General features: G+C 40.6%; 1 protein-coding gene across 1 annotated transcript; it reads right to left on the bottom strand.

Annotated features, from left to right (window-relative positions):
* Positions 1-2,513: 2,513 nt before the first annotated feature.
* si:dkey-16n15.6 (organic solute transporter subunit alpha) lies at positions 2,514-10,081 on the bottom strand. Its single transcript, XM_044352949.1, has 7 exons — positions 9,807-10,081; positions 8,946-9,097; positions 8,733-8,806; positions 8,482-8,637; positions 6,253-6,364; positions 4,418-4,670; positions 2,514-3,295 (listed from the first exon to the last, which is right to left on the bottom strand). The coding sequence occupies exons 1-7, from the start codon at positions 9,871-9,873 to the stop codon at positions 2,871-2,873; spliced, it is 1,239 nt and encodes a 412-aa protein (XP_044208884.1). The 5' UTR covers positions 9,874-10,081; the 3' UTR covers positions 2,514-2,870.
* Positions 10,082-15,648: the final 5,567 nt, after the last annotated feature.

Below are 15,648 nucleotides of genomic sequence, written 5' to 3'. Positions count from 1 at the left end.
AAAAAAAAAAAAATACAGATAGGCATCTGTAGATCGGTGATTATGCAGTGAATAATCTACACAGTGAGCATCATATGAAACGTCAACTATTGTGCAGTAAATCTGAGCTGATGTGCTGACAATTCCTCAGCACATCAGCTCTGGTAATGTGACTGATGACTTTTCATTCGGTGGCTCGGCTCCGCTTGCGACCTGAGTTTATGTAAATATGAATGCTAGTATGTGGTTGACTGTGTCACATGTCTATGTACTCTGTATGTAAAATGCAGAATATTTGTTAAATGCAGCGACACTGAGCCCAAGACAAAATTCTCCAAGGGGGCAATACAGTATATTCTATCATATATGTAAGTGGTTGTTCATTTTTCAGCTGATAGCTGATGTGATGCAAGAGGATTTCCTGGATGGGACGCAGTTGATAATTTGGCAGAGTACTTCGTCAACCTCAACCGCACAATAACTGCATCATCAACCACAGAGATAGCTGACATGCCACGAACGAGTCTCCCTCCAAATATACCCTGAAATGTAAGAAGACGACCTCGCCAGGGCCGTGGAGAGCTTCCAGGAAACGTAGTGATTCTGCACCTGGCCAACAAGCAGCTGACAGGTGAACTGACCTATAGTGGATGAAGACATTACGTAATTCACATGTATCATAATTATCATTATACATGTTACTCTTAAGCAATATCACACAAGCAGAGTCATGATGTAACAGATTCTGACAGGTGGACTGCGTTACTACTGTCTATCATGATTCATACAACGCCTGTCCAATCAAATTAGCGGACTGGAACTGCCTGTTGTATAATATTGATTACATTGTCTTTTTCCTTCCATTCATGACCCATGGCCAGGCTGTTTCCTTCACGCTTTTGAAGGAGTATCAGCAAGCAAGAAATAGGCCAAAAGACTGCAAGGGTAAAACCTCGCCCATCCCACAGTCCAAACGTACCGCCACATTAAACAACTGCTCAAAGACAGCCGGGTGATACAGGACCAGACCAACCATCAACAACACCACAGTGTCTTCTTGGTGAGATTAGTTTTTGGCTTCCTACATTCACTTTAACAGCTGCGCTTGAAAAATATAATTATATTTAATTATTTTAACATAATTACATTTAACCAGGAAGGATTTGATTTAGCCATAACCTTTGCAATTGTGCTTGTCTGAAATAGTAAATGTTTTGTGTGGTATTTTTTGCATGAAGGTTGCATGAAAGACAGAAGAGAACAGACTCATTACTGCAAGGAGTGCAGCTTCCCCAGATGGTCTCTGTGGCTAAGGATTTCCTGCCAAAAGCAAGAGAGCCCCATTCTGCAGAAGTCATGAAGTTTAAGGAGCCAGTAAATCAGGAGGGCGAGGCAGTGATACGCCCGCACCACAGCGTCAGAACTGGCTCGGCACAGCACTGTCCTCCTGGGTCGTATGCGTGGCCTGGTTCCTCTGCCTCATCCTCATACCAGCAGGGTCATCTGCCACCAACCCCATCTCCTGCCTGGTCCTCATATGAGCTGAGTCAACAACCACCAGCGCTATACCCTGACTGATCCTCGCAGCCACCTCCACCTCCCTCTCAGTAATACTACCCTTCAGCCTCGTTTCATCAGTACAATATATCACCAACGGCAACAGCATCATCATCAGATTAGTCATCAGTCCACTTGAATTGTCACCAAAAATGGAGACAGCAAAAGGCAGCACTTGAAGACCAGGAGCAAGTCGCAAAAGGGGAGCCACCAAAAAAGCAGGCTGTTATTATCAGTGTAGAACATGTGGTCAGTCCAAAAGCAAAAGCACTGGCCAGACCCAGATGAAGGGAAACTGGTTCTGTCCAGCATCTGGACAGACCATCACAGAGTGGAAAGAGACTCTTGACAAGCAGTAAAAGTTGTCTTTAAGAATAAGAATTAGGCAAATTACTTACCAGTTTTTAGTTTATCAGTGTGTCAGTGTCAGTTTGAGAAGAATGTGAACTATACTTTTTTAATTGTTATTTAATTGAATATGTTTGTGAGAAATGTATTCAGTCAAAAGATCATCGGTTTCAACATGAAAATTGGATACATACACACTGAGTAACATATTAGCATGAAAGATGTCTTGTTAGAGAAATCAGACACTCATGCACTAAGAACATTACTGAGAACAGCAAGTGCACAAGCATGTATGTGTGGACAAACAGGCAGCAAGACACCATATTAACACATCTCTGACTGTAGTGGCCGGCATAGTTGAGTCAGCCTTTGGACAATGCAACACATATATAAGTAGGGTGTCCTGAGCATGCTGTGTGTTTTAGGAAGCCATGTTTTCAAAACTCTCAGCTTCTCTGTTTGCATATTTGCTTGCCTGTTGCACGTCATCACTGCTATTGTGACTTCTTATCAGCTCTGACAATCACTTCACGATGGTCCTGCAGAGGTGTGTCAATATATGAAGGAAATGTTCAGGGGTTCAGGGGTCTACCTGTATGGGTCAACACACGTCAGACGGTCCTTCACAACCCTCCTGTCAACCAAGGTAGGACGCTCTTCAATACCACTACTAGTACCACACTGCCTGTCCATGACTTATAGCTCAAAAGTTTGTTAATACCGGCACTTTGACGGCCTGCAAGCTGCTGTCAATCAAACAAACACTGTCCCGCCCCTCCAGCTGGCTGAGACAAAAAGGAGTCTTTCTGATATTTCCCTTAAGACCCTTTTTCTTGGTTTCAATAACACAAAACTTTTAACAATGTATTTTTAAAAACATGCTGACATCATTTTGATGATTGATTTCTGTTGGGAGCCAGTCCCAGAATCTTCAGTGGTGAAGCTTAGCCTTATTTTGTCTTTTGTTGATTCTCCTCCACAGTTGGTCAAACCATAGTAACATCCTTAGATTCCTGATAATTAATGTCAGCACTGACTGTTATGTGGGTCAGATCTCGTTCAGTTTCCTCTGAAGGCCTGGGCTCCACTGGCTGCTGAGCTGTGGCTGAGGGGAAGGGGAAACCGTCCAGAGGAGCGTGCTCTATCCTGCACAGGCTGTCCTCGCTGTCGCTGTTATACCCGGGATTGGAGCCGCTGAAAAGGCAGCGGCTGGGCCAGGCCTCATCTAATACCAGACTGGGCTTGTGATGTGCCATCTGAACATCCTCTGTTTGAACGGCCTTCTCCATCTGCCAGCCACTGACCGGGCCCTCCACATCCTCCACCATGCTTGGCTCCACCTTGCGGAAAGTATGGCGGGCGTACAGGCCGATGCAGAACATCTCCACAATCACACAGTAGTGGTAGATCACTAAGCACAAGCACAAGACACACATTTCAAGGGTTGGAAGGTCACTATCCATCTCCACAATCACTATGTGTACAAAGATAGTTATTTCAAAACAAAACAAAACAAAAAAAACTACATTTCCCATAATGCCTTTTGAGAACCAGGCAACAAGAAGTATCAAGTATTAGGCCACTTATGAATGGCTGCACTTTTTTCACACTGCTATATCAGTGCTTTATTTGAACATGCATTTGCTGTGGTACTCAGGTCTTGATGCAAACATACACTGTAGATATTTCATGTTTTTGTCTTGATGCTTTCATGTGTGATGCTGAGAGAAAAAAAAAACATTTATACAAAACCATCAAAGAAAACCAGTGATTCAGGTTATACATTCTTAGAGCAGAGCTGTTCTGAACTCAAATATATTTATATTGCTTTACTAATTATAATGCAGGTTTACTGCAGCTGCTGAGCATTAAAAAAGTGAGATCAGGATTTTCCTGACTGACTGACTGAGTCTGTACTGAGTCAAACAGAGGCTCTGGATCTGGGGTCCTGGGTCCATTCAGTAATCAATTCATGACAGAAGTTACAACTAATTCCATCTTATTTTAAACTGTTTAGACCCTCCTACTATTGAAACATGTAAAACAGACCTGATACAAAGAACAAGGCAGTACAACAGCTGCAGTGCTGAAAATGATGAAGAGAACAAAAAATTTAAATCCAGGCCATTTTTTTTACTTTTTTCTTCTTTTTCATGTTCAGTCTCAGAAAAACCAAGCTGAATATATTCTGTGTCAGTTTTGATCAACCTGTCTTGGAACAGCTTTTTCTCTATCTCTAGAAAGATCGCTTCAGTCAACGGACATGCAAGGCGATGGTCACATGACCCACAAAGCCAGCATTGATAGGTCACCTGTACTCTAAAGAAGTGGTTCTTCAAAATGACAGCATTGTTCTGGAAACTTGCTACTTTTCAAAGTCGACCAAAATGCTCGCAACCCACTTAGAATGAACCAGCGGTCCACTTTAGAACCACAACCCACCAGTTGGGAACCAGTGTCCTAAACTACAGGTAGAATAATAAACATGACCGGAGACTGGTTCTGGAAGAGGACATTGTGTACAGTGACTTACGCTGGGACCTTGCCAGGACAGAGAAGGGTGGTGTACAGGGGACAACCTCCAGAGCACCCATGGTCTCCAAGATGCCACTCTGCAGGCCGCACAGCACCAACACCAGGATGATGCAGATGAACTTGGCTCTCAGTCCGTAGCCATGTAAAGCACTCTTGGTGGCTTTGTAAAACAGAAGATGGCCGTAGAAGGACACAAAGGTTGACACACATATGATACCGTTCACATACAGGTTGGGGTCGACCGAATCCACCTGCAGAACAAGATGATGGTTGCACTGATTTTATCCTTCAGCTCATCCGGTGCTGTACAGTCAGCCTACTCAGACAGAGGATTTCAATTTTATTTGTTTAAATGAAATTAAGATTTGTGTGAACAATGAAAAAAGAGCCAGATGGACCTCCATTTCACACATCTACCTTCACCTGTTGACCCGAATGCACTCATGTAAACCCACACTCACAATAACGATAATAATAGTTTGTTAATCTTTTATTATATCTATTGATCTGCTAATTGTTTTCTCGATTAATCGATTGGTCTATCAGACATCAGACAACAGGCACTTGGAGCACAAAGTGACATCATTTTCTTTTGTCTAATAAACACACAAACTGAAAAGTATTCAGTTTACAAGGATGTGAGAACAAAAGAGCAGCAAAGTCTCACATTTAACAAATCAAATCTTTGAATTTTTTTTTTTTTTTTTTTTAAACTGCTTAAACTAATTATCAATTGTCAAGAATAATGTATTGCATGTGGCCTGCTTCTCCCTGATCCCAATGAACCAACTGTCTAACCTCTTCACCTCTGTCAGTCTCTCTACACATTGAAAGTGACCCACAGGATGTTTTCTTCTGAATGAACTTCACTCAGTCATGCTTCAAAGCATGCCATGAAACCAAATAACACACTCCCAAGACTATTTCCCTCCAAAATCTGCATAAACTCTGTCTGAGGTCTCAGACAACCTACTTCTGATATGGAGAGCAGAACTTCATGCATTGGCATGTTTTATACATGTTCATTTGTGCTGCAACTGTCATTCATGTTAACTAGTGACATTTTATCACATCACTAGTTGAACTGGTTGCACGTGCATGTCAACTAGTGAGCAGTTTTTTCAAACTAGTAAGATGAAAATGTCAACTAATGTGACAAAACGCAATTAAACAAATGTCTCACTAGTTGCGCACAATTGCCCACTAGTGCTGAGCGACTGAGCGTAATTATGGAAAGCCGTTTGAGCATTTTGATATCAGAAGGAAGTTTCCTCTACTGGTTTCATCTTTGGCAGCACTAGTTGGACATTTGGCTGCACTAATAAAACTAACAAAAACTCTTACCAGTTACACCTTTTCAGCAACTAGTCGCACTTTTGGCCAACTAGTTCCAGTAAAAGCCTTACCAGTTACACCGAGCGCTGCACTAGCATCAAAGTCCCAACTAGTTAGCTTTTTCATGCACTAGTGGCCCACTGGACCGAACTAGTAAAGCTCAAAGTCTTGTTAATTAGTGAGCTGCAAAAGCTCTGACATGTTAACTAGTCAAGCACATATTCACCTTACTAGTTAATTAGTGACCTACAATTTTCTGCACTAGTCAACTAGTGACAAGTAAGAGTTTTGGTTCAACCAGCGCTGACAAAGACCGAACTAGTGGAGGAAACTGACGTCTGATACCAAGGATATGGAATAAATGCTCAAACACTAGTAGTAGTAGTATTATATATAAATATTTTAATATAATAAAACACTAAAAACAATATAATGTGATTTAACAACCATGAGAACACAGGAGATGCTCAAAGGTTGTATTGTGAATGAATGACTCACATCTCCGTAGTCGTACTGTTCGTCTGTCCACAGGACCAGAGTGACAAAGAACAGGATGCTGCGGACGACAGAGAGCTGCAGCACAGCGACCATCATCCAGCTGCGGCTGCTGCTGCACACGACAGAAGAGGAGAAGCTTTAACACGTGAGCAGTGTGTCAGGTCACATTTCTCTTACAGACCTCACACGGTCACACAACTCTGAGGACGGATACCAACGCAGCTGTACACTTACTCAAGTACAACTTTAAGGTATTTGTACTTTGAGTTTTTCCATTGTATGATACCTCTACTGCACAACATAACATATAAGCTCACAAATGAAAGATGAAAGCAGCTGTTTGACTTTAAACAAGAGCTCATGAGACTAAAAGGTTAGTGTGTAGTTGTGTGTCTTGTGTGTAGTTGTGTGTCTTGTGTGTAGTTGTGTGTCTTGTCATATTTCAGATGTCTGAGTAGTTCAAACTAGCTTCACCTTGAAAAACCACAACAGCAAAATGCTGCTAACACATTGATGCATCAGTGTCAATAATGTAATTAAATGAAATGCATGACTTTACTGCAGACCAAATACTTCTACTGTTAACACTTGAAGTAAATTCAGCTGATGATACTTCTGTACTTTTATTTTGAGTGGCAGTCTCAAAGACCTCCGTTTCCTTCTCTTTGGCGGCACCACATGGCGATAAACGGTAATTGCAGGTGTGTTATTCTTTTGTGTGAATAACATTAACAAATTACTCTCACTGGTTTTAATTGCACTTACAGTAACATAACGAGTTGCAAGTACTTCACCTGGTTCACTGTTCTCTGCTTATCATCATCATCATTATTATTATTATTATTATTATTATTATTATTATTATTAGTAGTAGTAGTAGTAGTAGTAGTAGTAGTAGTAGTAGTAGTAGTAGTAGTAGTAGTAGTGGATCTAGATTGAGGATGATGATGATGATGATGATGTTATCCTGAAAATATATTACACTGATTATTTCCATTAGTAGGATGATGTTGATTTTTTGTACAACTGAAACTGAATCTCTTCACTCTGTTCACCTACTTCTCTTTCCTTTCTGTTCTTACTCACTTATGTTTGTTTTGTTATGTTTTATTCTGTTATGTACCATTAATCTCTTCATCCCAACTGTATCTATATGATGGAACCACCTCGGGCTGGGCTCTGGTGGCTGGAGGGGCTTGGAAGGCCTCAGGGACTGGACCTGATCCCCGCTAAGCCCCTCTCCAGATAGAAAGCTGCTGTTCAGACCCAGTTGAACAGACCCCTCCTGTAGGGGCGGGGGCTGTTCTAAAGGGATCTGACCTCCAACAGGCTATCCACCTCCTGTGGTGGCGGCATAAAGCAGGGGAGAGCAAAGAAATCAAGGACAAACAAGTAAATAAGCATTAAAAGGAAGGAGAAACCAAAATAAATATATAAAATTCTCCTCCGCCCCAGCTGTCCTGACCTGGCCCGCTCCGAATCCACCACAGCACCTCTTTGACCTTGGAGCCCAACCAGAGGTGCCCTCCAATAGCACTGTAGCTACATTATCTTTTTTTTTTAATTAATAAATTAATTTTTCTCTTTCTTCCTTTGGTTAATTCTGTCTCCCCTCTTTCACACTTGTTTGCTCTTTTGCTGTTTTTGTTGCTGCTGTTTTTTCTCTCTTTGTGTTTGAGTGTAGTTTTCTCTATTGTCTTGTGCTCCATCATATGATACTTGTTTTTATATAAAAAAAAAAAGACAATAACAGAAAGCTTTAAAAAAAAAAAAAAAAAAAAGAAGAAGAAGAACACACAAGCGAATGAACAGTTGTGTCAGTTTGCATGGCGGTAAAGTCGCCACAGACTCTTTGAGAATACTGTAAATGCCAAGGCTCATCAGTCACCAGTGTGACATCATTCGGTGACAGATAGTGACTTAACAGACGTGTATTTAAATGAAAATCTTCAGAGATCTTCGAGACTGCCACTTTAAGTAGGGTTTTAAATGCAGGACTTTTACATGTGATAGAGTATTTTCACATTGTGGTATCGCTACTTTTATCTAAGTAAAGGATCTCAGTACTTCTTACACCACTAGTAATAGATTAGCAGCCCTAACAACCACTAACACAGTGAGGTCAGTATCAGTGATGGCCACTGGGCTTAAAACTCCTACTGAAATCAACTTCATTAAATCCAAAATGCAGTGAAGGTGTAGGTGGTATAAAAACGTCTCCATGTGTACCTGTTGACAGCCACCATGGGGAGGCAGCAGCAGCAGCAGCAGGGGAAAGGATCAGGAGACACCTGCTGTCCAGACAGAGCAGCCAGCATACGATTTTCCCCCCCAAAGAAGTCTGTGATCAGTCCCATGAATTTCAGCAAGGTGATGGAGTGATATCTGCCCAGACATACAGGTTCAGACAGCGGCAGCAACATACAGCTCATTCTCATTATTGTCTCTCATTAGTCTTTTACATTTACATCAAGACTCACAGTGAAGCGATGAAATTACACAGCGAGGAAGAGCGTGGCACATACAGCGCTATAAGGGAGGTCAAGGCAAATACCTGCGATAAAAGGAACATTCAAAGAGTGACACACTGGCCTTTTTGGAACAAAACAAATAAAACTCAAGATATTTCATATTTTAAAACTTTCTCTGACACAATCCCAGCTGCAGGCGAGGGATGAGTAGGTTGAATTTACCGGGTACATCCCTAATATCCACAGGTAGAGCCGTTTCCGTCTGGAGGACATAACGTGGCGCAGGAAGAAGCCCACCTCCTCCAGAAACACCCCGAGTAAGATGACAGCCAGGCCGGCCGGGATGAGGAAGAGCCACAGCTCATCTTTAATGGCTGAGAAAAGACACAAGTCCCACAGTCTGATCAGAAAGTACACACGTCAAACATTTAAAGCTACTATGTCTAACTTTAGTGAGTGTCTGAGTGGTCGACACAGTTATTTACCTGCTGGGAAAATGCTTAAACAGTGGGACATCAGACGTTGTGGTTTATGTAGATTTGTTGAGCAAGAAGAAGAGTCGAGGTGACAGAATATGATCAAAATATGTAAGTTTGCACTACTATATTCTCTCCAACTATCGATGCAGCTGCTTTACTGCATAACAGTGTTATATTTTCTGTATTTTACACTACTGATGGTCAGAATCATTCATCTTTATTTTAGTGGCATATTCAGTATAACTTCCCAGTTGCAGATCTCTAGAAATGATTTGTTAAAAATGCTAAACAACGTTGATTTAAACAGATTTGACTTGTAGTGACATCTAGTAAAACCTGATTCATTCAAAATATTGTTTTGTCTGTACAGAATCCGTCTGTATACAAACATGTAAGGACACTGGCATGTTATTCAACCATTATTACTCATCACACTTATTACTGTTAAGATAAGATTTAAGATGAAGACAGAGACATGTGCTTAGAAAAAGCAGAACGCTGAAACCAAAGCCAAGTAGAATCGACACTGGGATTATTTATCATTATTCTTTATTAATGTCAGCTCCTTTTAGCATTCAGCTACTCAGTTCAGAGCTTTACTTACCGCTGAAGATTTCTGATGACAGCGGGATCTCAGGCCTAATCCAGCTGCAGTTGGCTCCTCTTCCCATTCTCTATGAAATGCTGCTCTCCACTCCGTCCACCTGCCGCACAACAAACCAGTTCAACTTCAGCAGACTGACTGGACACAGTGACAAACTAAAGCTCGTGAGGAGATGAGAGGCCACAGTGTTTGCAACGTTTCCACAGCCGTTTGTCCCGTCATTTCCGTGTTGACCTGAACCATTCCTGTCTGACTGTCACCATTAATGATTGACTAGATGCAGGTAAGAGGACAGGTGGGGGATCCAAGTCCGTCCTGCAACAGGCTAGGTGTTCATCTGAGAGAGACTACTCAGAACACGCTTAGTCAAAGCTGCACTAATTACTGTAATATTCTTCCATTAAGCGTTTTAGTCGCTCTGATCAGCCTGCAGACTACCAAACAGAGAGAAGCACCTGCTCTGCAATCTGCAAAGTCATTGGCGATTCTCGCTGTCTTACCTTTGAAATGTAGTATAATAGAAGAACAAAGTAGCATAAAAAAAAGACAAACTCAAACCTCAAAAACTATTCTGTCAGCCCTTTGAGAATAATCAACTGTTCTCTGTGGACATGATATCATTTCATGTACAATTTATAAAGCGTTTATAAACGCCACCAGACATCATCCTAAACGTCTGGTGGCGTTTGATTAATGATCTCCGTCCTGTGATTTTCACAGCCAATAAATGTGAATGGTAATCAACCAATCAATAAAGAAGAAGGGCAGACCACACTGATCAAGCACTGATCTCCTTTGCTGTTTGTTTGGGATTATATTATTATTTATTTATTTATACATATGATTGTGTTGTAACGTCCCTCAATAAGCAGGCGATGAGACGTTGGCTGGTTTCACTGCGACTTTATTGTGCACAGTATGACAGGCTACTGTGAGCCGTAGCCAACGTCATAATAACAAAGACTCTACAATAAGCTCTACACTAACCTCTCGCATCACTCCTGTGAACCCTGGCAGGAAGAACAACAACCCCCCATCTCTCAGCCAGTTACAGGTGCACTATCTCCTGCGCTCTCTGTCAGGTAGCTGACGTGACAGACATGTTTCACAACATGTTCACCGACTCTGGAAATATCAGTGCTTCAACTCAACTAGACCATCTTTCTGAACTGAACTAATGTTTCTTACAGTAACACTCATAACAGTTAAACACTCACATGAACACAGTCCGTTACAGTATGTTCAGATATGTGAAGCAGAGTGAAGTTAAATCAGCCATTTAATAGGTAACAGATTCATTCATGCTTGTTAACAGGGATAAACCAGCTTGTCTGCTGTTACTGTAACATTCCTGAAGGTGGCAGCAGAGGAACATAAATGTAATGATATATATATATATATATATATATATATATATATATATATATATATATATATATATTCCCTTGTAAAAAAAAAAAAAAACTTGCATGGGATTAAATGACATCTTTTCTACTGTAAAGAATCCATTCTAGTTTTGGTATAATACTGTAGATATTGATGTTATAGAGTGTTATTGATATTGTAAAAAGGTACACAGTCATTTTAATTCATTTAATTCTAGTGAATCTATTCAGAGGTGAAGAGCTCATAATGATGTTAAACAGTAGGCTGAGAGTGCTAAGTGTCCACTTGACTTCCACTATTGCTGTCTTAATGAGGCTATCCAACAACAACAAGCTATTGATGTCATTCCTGCTGAGTAACTCATGGAACTGGATTTATTCTTTAAATCATCTAAACTGGCTTCATGTCTTCTATTTTAACTCAATTACCAATAAAAGGTAAAAAAAAAAAAAGAAAAAAAAATTAAACATTTTTAAGTGTCTGTTGTATTTGACTTGTGTATTGTTGAAGTGTAAAAATACAGTGACACTGACGAATGTGTTTGTGTGTCACTAGTCCACTGTACACAGGTAACAGTGGAGTAAACAATGTTTCATCATGTTTGTGCTGAATATGATCAGATGTTCAGATTTTGGGTTTAGACTGATCAACAAGGCATTTAAGATGCTTGAAATGTTTGTTCCATGGTACAATCTCCACAACATTTTCTTCCAGGGTTTTTGTAAAATACAGCTTCACCTTGATTTGGGGAGAAGTAGAGGTTAGCTTTGTCTTGGTTGGCCTTGTCCTCGCTGAAAGCTTCTTTTGCAGCTGGCGTCTTCCTCTTTCCTCTGCTGCTCCTTCCTGTCCCCGGCACCAGGCAACTCTGGTTGTATGAAACAAGACAGAGAAGAACTGATATGGGTGAAATTCATGATAATACTTTATCTGTAAGAATCCTGTATTGTTATTGTTTCCACTTCACGTTGACCAGATGTTTCTACTGCATAGGTTTGGGCTGTGATGGTGTTGCTGACCTTTGAAGGTCAAATATGTTCTCTATAGTTAACCTGGTCTTTCAGGTTGGAAGAGGACATTGTGTACAGTGACTTACGCTGGGACCTAATGTTTCTTACAGTAACACTCATAACAGTTAAACACTGACATGAACACAGTCCGTTACAGTATGTTCAGATATGTGAAGCAGAGTGAAGTTAAATCAGCCATTTAATAGGCAACAGATTCATTCATGCTTGTTAACAGGGATAAACCAGCTTGTCTGCTGTTACTGTAACATTCCTGAAGGTGGCAGCAGAGGAACATAAATGTAATATATAAATATATATATATATATATATATATATATATATATATATATATATAAAAAAGCTTGCATGGGATTAAATGACATCTTTTCTACTGTAAAGAATCCATTCTAGTTTTGGTATAATACTGTAGATATTGATGTTATAGAGTGTTATTGATATTGTAAAAAGGTACACAGTCATTTTAATTTATTTTATTTCATTTGTAAGTTTATTTTATTATGATTGTATCACTATACGACCACAATGTAAAGTCTTTCAAGCCAACATAGTCACCTACAGCAGAGAAGGATTTTCATGGTGTTGTGGGAGCAAGCTGTGCTGATCCGTCTGTCCGTCCTCCTGAACTGACTGGTTGTGTGTCTCATTATAGAATAAAAGACTTGAATCACCCTGACTCCTGTGCCATAGATGCTCATGACATATTGTTTTACAGCAAGCCCTCCTGATGTATGAACACAACAATGTAATCTATTTCTTCACCATAAGATGGCGTCTGATGTAACACGAGCGTTACTGGTTAGAATGAAGGGCTGGAATCAACGTCTACACCGAGCACTGTGTTTCCAATACTTACAACAAATCATTATTTTAGTGTACAGCAAGACTCTTCATGTATAAACACAATACTGATTCTATTTTTGAGAGTGGTGGAAGATATGTCTTCACCAGAAGATGGAATAATCCACAACGGGGGAAAAACTCAAGACAGAGACTCATCAGCCAGACATTTCTCCGTTCTCTGTTAAAGAGCGGCTGAGATTGACACTAAAAGAAGAATTGCTGGCAGCCCTTTTGATAGACGAGTATTTTCTTTGTGTTTATTAACTGACACACAGTCTGTACTCTACATTTACTGCCTTATTGACAACTTACTGCTAACCTTCTTCTTTGCTCCACTTGTGTTCACATCACGTTTCTGCTGCTCGCTCTCTGCAGTTGCTCAACCACACACACACACACACACTGACACACACACACACACACACACACACGCTGCCTTATTCCCTAACGGAGCGACGCTACTCTCGTACCTTTCACGTAGACGTCCTTTGAAGAAGGAAGAGAGGGAGGATGACTAAAAAGAATCCACAATAACGTAGAGTGTGAGTGAAATCATTAGTAGCCTGTTGATATTAATGATCGTCTGATATTTTAGCAGCGGCGCTCATCATTTAGCAGCGGTGGTGCTGCCGCTGCTGAATGAATATAGTGGAAACACTGGAACCAGGTGAAGTGAAGATAACGTGTTACTGGAGGCTGATGGGTGTTTTTCCTGATGACTGCATGATTCCAGACAGGAAGTTTAGAAGAATAATGGACTTGGTTTCAAAGCCGCACTCCACACTTTGGTGTGGAACATTTTGGGTTTAATGAATGAGAGAGAAGAGTCCGTTAACATGAACGAGCCAGTATGTCAACTTGGCAGTATGTTGCCTGTTAAGGATTGAATGACTCTATACTCCTGTGCCAAATGTTTAACAGTAGTAGGAAAAGAAAAATGGCCAAACGCGTACTGTGCCGGGGATTTGACAAATCATTTGAAATGCTGGTTAACTGCATTAGAATTGAATAGTTTTGATGAGTTGTGTGATGTGGCGGTCTTGAACAGTTCTAGTTCTATTAACAAACACAGATTCAACATAAGGCAGATGTTCTGTATGACATGACAAACTCAGATTTGTCCCCCGTTTTAGGCTGATGTAAATCAGCATTTAGCCGTCATAGAAAAAAGGGTCAAAGTGATATTAAGTTGTGTGAAAGTTGAGTATTCATTAAAGGCAGACATTGAAGCAAGATCACTTTTATTGGAGATTTATGTTAAAAAAGAATCTAAAGTTCTACGCACGCCACTTTAAGGTGCTGCCCATTTAAATTCCCCAAACTTCATAGTTATCAAGCATGTGTTTGTTTGTTTGTTCAGGTCATCAACTGAAGAAGCACCTCAACCCCAACACATTTGTGTTTGGAGCTCTGAACAAACTGGAAAAGGAGGAAAACACTTAGATGTGACTCTTTCTATGGTGTCGTCTTCAGTCAAACTGCATTCAACTGAATCAAAGCCCGGCGTTTCTGCCAACACCTCTGTTAAACTGACGGTCAGACCCATTCAAAGCATCCTATTGGATGATCACTTCCCTCAGCAATCAGGCTGCTGTCATCTGTGTCACCTGCAGCTCCACCTGTCTTCACTTTGCAAGTAATCAGTACCATCTTGTGATCTACCTCACTGTCAAACAGTGGCTCCTACGATGCATTTTACACAAAATCCAAGAACCTTTGAGAATGTAGAGTCCATGTAGCAACAATGTTTCATTTATGTATCCAAATACTTTTGTTTTAAAAGCCATAAATCCAGATTTCCACCTCATTTTAAATCACTTGTGTTTAAATCTGCATAATAGTGTTTGAATAAAGAAGAGACGAGTCCAGTCTGTTTGCTTTCCAGGCTGCTCAAACAATCACCAAAGCATCACAGTTGAACTTCTACAGAGGACAAAACAAGGCCAGTGAAAATAAAAACTTTGGTACACTTTCTAGTGTAGAGCGCACCAATATAGGTATAATACTAGCCGTAGTGAAAATTCAAAGACATGGTGCTTTTGGATCTACGTCCATTCAGTGTGTGGAATTTGTATTTAATAGATGGACTTGTGATTGTGTGCAACACCTATGATAACAAAATCCTCATGTCACAACCGTCCTTACAGTTTTAGTTGTTGTCATGGTTTGGGGCAGGCTGGGGGGGGGTGTTCCACCACTGCAGCTTATATGAGTCCCAGCTCAGTAACCATGGTAACCATGGTAACTTAGTCAGCAGAACCAGCTGCTCCGTGTTAACGGTCAAGCTTAATTCAGCTGCATGTTAAAAAATGTCCGACAGACGGAAACAGACTGTCAAAAACTACGTAAATCTATTTCTGTACTTTACTCACAGTTACAGTGATCAGCTGTTTATATGGATCAAAAAGCTCTGAGACAGAATCATTCATATACAACATTTATGCTGTTTAAATGAGTTGCCTGTAGAAATCAAGTAGAAATCAAGCAGTCCGCCTACAGTGATCATTTTGGGTATCTTCATACATGACAACATGTGGAAAAACATTTTAAACCACGTCAATCTATTTCTGTACTTGACTCCCATCATA

Source organism: Thunnus albacares, chromosome 5, assembly GCF_914725855.1.
Source record: "Thunnus albacares chromosome 5, fThuAlb1.1, whole genome shotgun sequence".
Lineage (NCBI taxonomy): Eukaryota > Metazoa > Chordata > Actinopteri > Scombriformes > Scombridae > Thunnus > Thunnus albacares.
This window is presented reverse-complemented; position numbering and strand designations above follow the sequence as displayed.

Excerpts from the sequence above, each read along its gene's own strand:
- si:dkey-16n15.6 (XM_044352949.1), bottom strand. The coding sequence starts at position 9,873 with ATGGGAAGAGGAGCCAACTGCAGCTGGATTAGGCCTGAGATCCCGCTG. Across the intron at positions 9,098-9,806 it reads GTCATCAGAAATCTTCAGCG|CCATTAAAGATGAGCTGTGG; the intron begins GTAAGTAAAGCT and ends GTCTTTTCTCAG. Across the intron at positions 8,638-8,732 it reads TGTAATTTCATCGCTTCACT|ATATCACTCCATCACCTTGC; the intron begins GTGAGTCTTGAT and ends ATGTCTGGGCAG.